Source organism: Micropterus dolomieu, linkage group LG09 (assembly GCF_021292245.1).
Source record: "Micropterus dolomieu isolate WLL.071019.BEF.003 ecotype Adirondacks linkage group LG09, ASM2129224v1, whole genome shotgun sequence".
Taxonomy (NCBI): domain Eukaryota; kingdom Metazoa; phylum Chordata; class Actinopteri; order Centrarchiformes; family Centrarchidae; genus Micropterus; species Micropterus dolomieu.
In genome coordinates, this window is record NC_060158.1 from 3,067,844 (window position 1) to 3,076,237 (window position 8,394).

At 44.9% G+C, this 8,394-nt stretch overlaps 1 protein-coding gene and 1 long non-coding RNA gene across 2 annotated transcripts in view; one reads left to right on the top strand and one right to left on the bottom strand.

Moving 5' to 3' along the window:
* The window catches only part of LOC123976721 (saxitoxin and tetrodotoxin-binding protein 1-like), a 26,169-nt gene that overhangs the window by 10,604 nt on the left and 7,171 nt on the right, over nucleotides 1-8,394 (top strand). Inside the window, exons 9-15 of the mRNA XM_046059069.1 lie at nucleotides 493-584; nucleotides 2,461-2,586; nucleotides 2,716-2,835; nucleotides 3,126-3,168; nucleotides 5,416-5,545; nucleotides 7,265-7,522; nucleotides 7,593-7,738. Coding sequence (XP_045915025.1) covers nucleotides 493-584; nucleotides 2,461-2,586; nucleotides 2,716-2,835; nucleotides 3,126-3,168; nucleotides 5,416-5,545; nucleotides 7,265-7,522; nucleotides 7,593-7,738 — 915 coding nt within the window. The remainder of the gene's footprint in view (nucleotides 1-492; nucleotides 585-2,460; nucleotides 2,587-2,715; nucleotides 2,836-3,125; nucleotides 3,169-5,415; nucleotides 5,546-7,264; nucleotides 7,523-7,592; nucleotides 7,739-8,394) is intronic.
* Nucleotides 3,167-4,834, bottom strand: LOC123976622. Its single transcript, XR_006826399.1, has 3 exons — nucleotides 4,677-4,834; nucleotides 3,534-3,638; nucleotides 3,167-3,421 (listed from the first exon to the last, which is right to left on the bottom strand). It is a non-coding gene; the product is annotated as an uncharacterized LOC123976622 (long non-coding RNA).

Consider the following 8,394-nt stretch of genomic DNA (forward strand, 5'->3'; position numbering starts at 1 on the left):
AATTGGATAATGTGATCATACCTCTGCCTTCCCTCACCGAGGGATGAGAGGCCTGAAGAAGTCCGACTGTAAAGCTCATGTCTGGGGACTCCAGGTCTGTGAGCCGATGGGAAGAAAATAGAGAACCGATACGTGACTCTTCTGTTAGCTGTACAAGACTTTAAGTAGTACTATTAACAAAATGTCTTTTGTCTGGTAGAAAATTAGCTAAATATTCTCCCTTTTGTGTCTGTAGGTTTTTATTTAGCTAAATAGCAGCTTTTATAAACATAAACATAAGCCAGAAGGATTTGGAAGGAGGTTTTTGCTTTTATACCACTGTGGCAGCACAGAGCGGCACATCTCATGTACGGGGACTCGACTCTCTTCCAATTGGCTCACAGACCTGAATGTCCCTGAGGTCTGTCTGTCTTAGAAGAACTGGCCTCGGATAATAGAGAGCACAAGTTCCTCCCTGACCCTTCTTCTCTAACTGCTTTGTGTCATTTTCAGTGATAAGCCGTGCACTACGTACTTTTTCAACTTGTCGATGCCCTCTGACCTGTCCGACTCTGAGAACCACACGCTGCCCACCGGCGTTGGCAGTGAGTCACATCAACACACACACACACACACACACACACACACACACACACACACACACACCTACCTCTTTCTATATTTGTAAGGGCCGTCATTCACATAACGCATTCTTTGCCCCAACCCAAACATAAACCAGATCTAATCATTTTATGTGGATGTCCAGATCTGTTATTTAGCACTAGATGTTAAAATCCCTTAACTGCACACATGAGACATGCTGCCGGATGGAAAAGTGGGCGCTGTGTTTCGCTGATAGGCCCACGACACCTCCAGAGGGTTCAGCAGTGATTCCCTGCATGTCAGGCTCACCGTCCAAATACCATTTACTCACTTGAGGGCCCAGGTAGAGTCCTTTCTCTGCACACAGAGCCACTGACTGCCATTTTCAGGAGCTGCTTTGCTTTCCAGCTGCGTTGTCGTGCATTGGCTGCAAGCTCGGCGTACCTCAGCTTCTTGCGCTCATAGGCCTCCTGCACTGAATCCTGCCAGGACACTGTAAGCTCAACGATGTAAACGAGACTGAGTGAGGCCGACCCTAGCATGTGGGAGAAGTAGACAAACAAAATCAGTAACCAAGACAGTAGCCATGTTTCCATCTAACTGTCAAGCAAATTTTAAGTGGACTTTTGAAACGTTGCAAAAAAAAGTTACAAAAAAAAAAGTCAATAGCGAAATCTGTGCGTTTTCATCAGCTGGTTTGGAGCGAATAAACCAGGCTGCGTCGTTACGTCTGTAGTTGACGCTACACGTGGCTGTAATAAACAAGACGTCTGGGTTCCAAACCATAAATAAAACCAGTCGCATGAACCTGAGGGCCACTGATCTGAGAAAAACAGAGAGGGGTCCTCAGGAATGTGTTTAAAGCGGGCAAACTGCTACCAGCCATGAAAATAACCGAGCAAGACGGCAACAGCAGAAACAGCTGATCAGTCGCTACGTCAGAACTTATTCGGCTAAAGTTTTTCCATCTCCCTTTTAGGGCATTGACAGTTTTTTGGACAAAGGCAAAAACCACCTCAAGCTAGCGTAAAAACTTTCAACCTTTTTTAATGAGACTTTTCAAAATGTGCATAAAACAACGTTGATAGAAATACGGTTAATGTCTGTGAAGGTTCTCAGTCATCCAGGTCATAGTTACCCAACGAAGGTTAAAATCAAGGGCAACTGGACTTGGTTGAAGATACTGGAAGACGTTTTGTCCCTCATCCAAAGGACTTCTTCAGTTCTGACTGACTGGCGGGGAAACTCAGCTATTTAACCTCAGTGGGGTCGTTGGCCCGGGTCATCGATACCGCTGGTTCGTTAGTGTTCCTTGTTGCTGTGACGACAGTCGTTACGGTCGTTAAGACTACCTGTGGCCGAGACTGAACGACCATCGTTGGTATCTTCACCTGAGGCCAATAGGTTACGTTTGTTGAGTTTCCTGGGAAGTGATGAAAGGACAGCATTGTAAGTGGGGGATAAGTGGTGGCGTAGACCCCCTCCTGCAGATAGCAACACACTGCATGCTGATTAGTAAAACTCAAACAGCAAGGATCAGTCTCTCTTCCAATGATTTGTGCTCAGCGTCACATACAAAAAGTTCAGGACAATTCAACTTCAGTGGCGAGCACAATAGCAACAGTTTCACGGGAAAGCGCCCACCTGTCAGTACGCCTTGTGCTCGACCGCTTCACCTCACTCTGACAGGGACACTTGCTGAAAAAATGTTTCTGCTGATACCTGAAAACAGATTAATACATGTTAACCTGCTGCTCAGAAGGTGCCCGTTACGTTCTGATCGTGGCTCTGGACTCTGACGGTAACTTGTTCTAACAGTGGCTCATAGCTTTGGTTTAATGTTTGATCACTGACGGCGTCTGTCTGTCTGTCTGTCAGTGTTGGAGACAGACGGAGTTGTTCGTCCGTACAACGACTCAGGCAAAGTGGAGTTCTATGAGACCTGCCCCGACTGTCTGGTGTTGGTCTACAGAGGCACTTTGGGCCAGTTCCTGCTCATCTACAGTAAACTCACAACACACACTCATCATTTTGGAAAATAAACTTCTGTGTGATGATTCTCTCTCTCTGCCAGTTTATTATGTTAACTAGTTAAATTAAACTCATGACATGTATGTTGTGTGTGTGAATCAGGAAGGGAGGGGCAGCATCGGGATGTTGAGCAGCTGAAAGCGGCCCACGGCGATCATCACGAACTGGCCGAGTGTCTGGGATTTCCTCACGACAAACCGTTCAGCTACGACGGAGCCGCAGGTCAGTTTGTGTGAACGAGCTCTGGTCGTGGAGCGCACCGGTTCTGGGTTTGAATGTGGGTTTGTGGGGTCTCTAGATCATGTAGCTCAGCTGAAAGTGTTCAGTTTCCAGGATTAGCTGGTTTCTGGAAGTCTGTTTAAAACATTCAGTAAAGGTGACATCATAGATCTGTTTTCCCAGACTAACGAGGACTAACCACGAGCAGTTAAATAACCATGATGTGCACTGTTCATTTATTGTTAATGAGAAAACTGAGAAGACAAAATGATTCTCCTCTTGTCTCCTCACAGATTTTTGTCATAAGAAATCTTCTCCAGCGGTGGAGCCTGAACAGTCCTGAGGGAAGATGTTGGAACAAACAAGTGTCAACGTATATCAGAGATGTCGTTCACAAATAAAAGAAAAGCAAAAATAACACTCAAACCTGGATGTTCATTTTTCAAAGTGCTTTAAATAAAAATCTGCTTTTCTCAAATTATCTCAATTTTAATCAAACTGTCTTTGGTTCCACTTGCTGGTATTTATTGGAATTATCTAGCAGAGGTTCAGGAGCAGGACCACCGCAATCATGCCACATCCAGCTTTCCTAAAAAATAAAAAAAACTAGGGGTGTGACGAGATCTCATTTCCGCACGCTGTCAACCACACATTTTCTCACTCAGTGAAATACAAATGGATAACTGATTAGATAGACTCACAGATCAACTCCGCCGCGCTGTGAGTCCAGACAGCTGTGACGAGTGGAAACGGAGCTGTTTTGCAACATAAAGTGCAGCCTGCTCTGTTTGGGACTGTGAGCTGCACTGGAAGTCAACATGTGGATTTGTGGTGAATTTTCTGCCTAATCAAAAGTGTTTCATTTACTTTCAGTTACACTTGCAACATGCAGTCCCAAACTGCGTCGGTCAAACGCTCTGAAGGGATAATGTTACCACCAGCGGATCAATAACGTAATCAACAGCAGAGTAAAGGACAGGTAGACTTCTCAGTAAATGATCAACTGGTAACATTTTGCCTTTTCTCTGGTCCTGTCAGAGACACAGATCTGTGGGAGAGATTCTGCATGTGCAGAAAGTTTTTTGAACATGAGCTGAAACACAGGAGCTATTAAAGTCCAGAAGTTTATCACTGAATTAAAATTAAATAATTAATCATTGAGGTGAAAAGGAGCCACAGTCACATTTAAAGAGGTTATTTCCCCAAACAAAAACACAAAGAGGAGGGAAACTAAATCAGGACTCAGCAGGGATGATCTTAACCCGTTTAATCCCAAATTTTGCCTAGTCATTTGAGTACATGCATTTTACTCCTTAGACCTCCCTAACACACAGACTGTATGCCTTTCTTGATTTTATGTTGGTTAAGTTAGTGAAACATTAAGTTTTATACTCTGCCACAATAGTGACAGGTGGGAAACAGCTTAGTCAAAACTAAGACCTATTTACACATAACAGATGTTACTGCGAATTACCCCCAGACATTCCACTGTCCAGAGTTTGTTTAACAATGTTTTCCTTTTCAAATTAAAAACTACCTAGTCATTTACAAAAACATCAAATTTGGAGAAGCAGCTGAGTTAGATTGACCCAATGAGTCAGAGCAGGCAGACACAAACTGTGCCTTAAAATATGGTGCAGAACGTACTGTGAGTGCACGCCACAATAGGGCTCTATAATATACATGCACCCTGTAGGTGATGATAGACTCCACAGTTCAGACCCAAACCGGATTGGTGTGCCCCTGAATTGCTTGCAGCCATGCATACCATAATAAAGGTATCATGCTTTTGTCAACTGATGGGTTTTGTAAGACTAATTCAGTGCACTGAAAATGGGCCGTACTTTGTTCCGACGGCGACGAGGGCCGGGCTCCTATGCTCAGGGAGTTCTGTGTCTCAGGGGAGAGTCCGAGATCAGGCAGGTATTCTGTGGCTGAGACAGGGAGAAAACAAGATAGCGTTCAGCACAAGGACTCAGACTAGATGCTGCTGGTTCAGGACAGAACACTGTCTGGCGTGTGTTTGTACTGTATGGTACAACGATCCGGCAGGGAGCTGGAAGGTTGAGCCGGTCTTTTAAAGGTGAGTTGATTGCAGGATGAGACGCTGGTGTGCTTAATTAGCAAGATGCGTCTCAGGTGGGTTGACTGGAGATCAGGTGACCACGCCCACCAGCAGCGCCAGAGCATGAGGGAGGAAGCAGAACACAGAGACAGACGCAAAACCAAAACACACCAAGCACACCGCAAACATACCAAAAACTACAATCACACACATACCAACAGCAAGGCCAGGGTCACGACACACGGGTTCGTGACACATTGTAGACATCAGTGTCATATGACCAAGACGTGCCGCTGCGGCACAGAGCTGTGATGTGAGAAGATGTGAGAAGAACCCCATAGAAAGTCAGCAACTCATCCATGTTCAGACTGGTTTGCATTATATAGGTATTTTTTAAATTCGCTGACACTTTTATCCAAAATCACTTTCAACTGCTAGACATGTCAGAGGTCGCACGCCTCTGGAGCAACGAGGGGTTAAGAGTCTTGCTCAGGGACACAATGGTGGATGTTTCACAGTGGAAATCTCTCACAGCAAAGGCATGTGTCTTATCCACTGCTCCATCACCACACCTCTACTGACACCTCAAACCAACTGGTTCTCATGAACATCTGCTTCATCCTCCAGATAGTTGCCGCTCTTTCAAAGGTAGGATTAATCAAGATGCTGTACACAGCACTCCGTAGGAGGAGATCCAACACATCTGTTAGTTTCAAAATGTGTGAAAATAAACAGATGATAACAGGAGAACAGCCACTGTGTTATACTACCGGTCACAACTGTGTTTACACCTGTTATGAACAAAATATATATGCAGGAATATAATTCTCAAAATATATCAAGAATACATGTGTGGTAGTTTAGGTGATTGGTGCACATGCAAAGTCACATGAGCGCACATGGTCATGTGACCTGCAGCTAATCAGGAAGTGATAAAAGGTCTCAGGGGAGAGTCTTTTGCTTTCCACTGAGCACACTTTGTGGGGTAAACAAATAGTGTTAAAATCTTGTCCTGTCACACCCTTAATAAAAAACCTTAAAGGTCCTGTAGGAGCCAAATGTAGATGTGTTGCTCTGATATTACCTGGGGTCACGGTTATAAAGGTGACATCCAAACCGTTGGGAGCAGGTGCCAATGCAGTCTTGTATGTATATGGAGTATATGGTTTTGCCATTGAAACTGGATAAAGGGACATTTCACTCAACAACACAACAAAGTCTTGAGATTCTTAAGAACAATACAGTACACTAACACAATAACCAAAGGACAGCGCGTCAGCCAGGGCACTCCTGGGCTAAACCACCTCGGTAGCCATCAGTATTATACAGGTTTTTATTACCTCAGAATGAGCCATTTATATTGACCTAACCGCGGGCGCCCCCTTCCATGTTGCGCCGCCATGTTTCTACAGTTACTGAAAATGGACAAACAGCGCTACAGAGCACGGTTCATCACTACGTCGTTGTTCTTGTTCTTCTTATTGTACAATTCATGTAAATCCTGCCTTAAAGGTTCAGTGTATAATTCTTCTGAGGATCTGTTGACAGAAATGCAATTTAAGATCCATAACTATGTTTTCAGTGGTGGATAAAGACCTCACATAATGAACCGTTATGTTTTTATTACTTTAGAATGAGACATTTTTATCTACATAACTGCGGCTACCCCCGCCACGGACGTCATCATGTTTCTACAGTAGCCGACAACGGACAAACAGCGCTACAGAACGCATTTCGTCATCACAGCGTTCTTCTTCTGCTTGTATATTTCCAGCAGTGCGGACACCCATCACTACATTGAGTACGTAATAAGAAGAAGAAGAAGAAGAAGAGGAAATAATAATAACATTAATATGCAGTCTCTGATTACTCTTCTGGTTTATAATAAGTAAGAAGAGAAGTGATATTTGGACAAATGAACGAGCACACGTCTTATTTAGCACAAGAGCCGACAGCCTGTGGATCTTTATACCATGAAGCCAGATGGAGTCGGGACAGATACAAACAGCTGACTGCAGAAATCACGGATGCTGTGACGATGAGCGATGCCAATGAAAGCTGCTGTTTGATAGCTTTAGCTTGAAGCTGGCCATGATCACCAGGAGACGTGAGGAGTTTCCCCTGTCAGTGGTGGGAAATATGTAGTTGGATTAATTTCTTACTTATTCTCCAGCCTGCGGGTTGGCTTTGCAGGTTACTTAGAGAGAGAATCAGCTGATCAGTAACATAATTGGCAATAAAACCGTAACGTTAGCTTAGAGCATCAGCCAGCTAAACTTTTACTGCCCCGGTAGAAAAATCTTACTGACTGAAAAGTCAGTCCATGATCGATGACACACTGAGCACACACTGACTGGACTGATTCAGGGCCGGCTGGGGACAGGCTGGGAGAAGGCCAGGGGCCGGCTGGGGACAGGCTGGGAGCAGGCCAGGGGCCGGCTGGGGGCCGTTATAAAACATCCTGCTTCCCTCCTCTTGCTGTTTGTTTTCTTATCTCAGAGCAGGATGATTGTTGTGAAGCGAGTGCTGCTGCTGGTGGTGGCGGCGATCGGCTCCGACGCACGGCCGGGTCCCGAAGACTGTGGCAGTCTGAGCAAAAGGCTGCCAACTAAAGACCTGCACAAGGTGAGTCTGTTTCTGACAGACATGTCCTCAGTGATACTTTTATCTCTGACTCTGATCTGTCCTCCTGCAGATCTTCGGGGACTGGGTCCTGGTCTGGTCTGTCTCTGATCGTCAGCATGGCTGGGACGTGCTGATGAACCTCTCCAGCTCCCACGTTGAGCTCAAACTCCTCCCTGACAACAAAACCATCGTATACAACGAGAGGAACATGCTCCCGTGAGTGCTTTCATTATAAAGGATTTAAACAGTGGTTTAAGTTTCAGTCAGTCGGCTGCTGGGTTCATATTTATCGTACAGACGTGAAAGTGGTTTCAATGTGTCGGCTAGAAAATAAATAAGCTTTATTTCCCTTCCAATTGGATAATGTGATCATACCTCTGCCTTCCCTCACCGAGGGATGAGAGGCCTGAAGAAGTCCGACTGTAAAGCTCATGTCTGGGGACTCCAGGTCTGTGAGCCGATGGGAAGAAAATAGAGAACCGATACGTGACTCTTCTGTTAGCTGTACAAGACTTTAAGTAGTACTATTAACAAAATGTCTTTTGTCTGGTAGAAAATTAGCTAAATATTCTCCCTTTTGTGTCTGTAGGTTTTTATTTAGCTAAATAGCAGCTTTTATAAACATAAACATAAGCCAGAAGGATTTGGAAGGAGGTTTTTGCTTTTATACCACTGTGGCAGCACAGAGCGGCACATCTCATGTACGGGGACTCGACTCTCTTCCAATTGGCTCACAGACCTGAATGTCCCTGAGGTCTGTCTGTCTTAGAAGAACTGGCCTCGGATAATAGAGAGCACAAGTTCCTCCCTGACCCTTCTTCTCTAACTGCTTTGTGTCATTTTCAGTGATAAGCCGTGCACTACGTACTTTT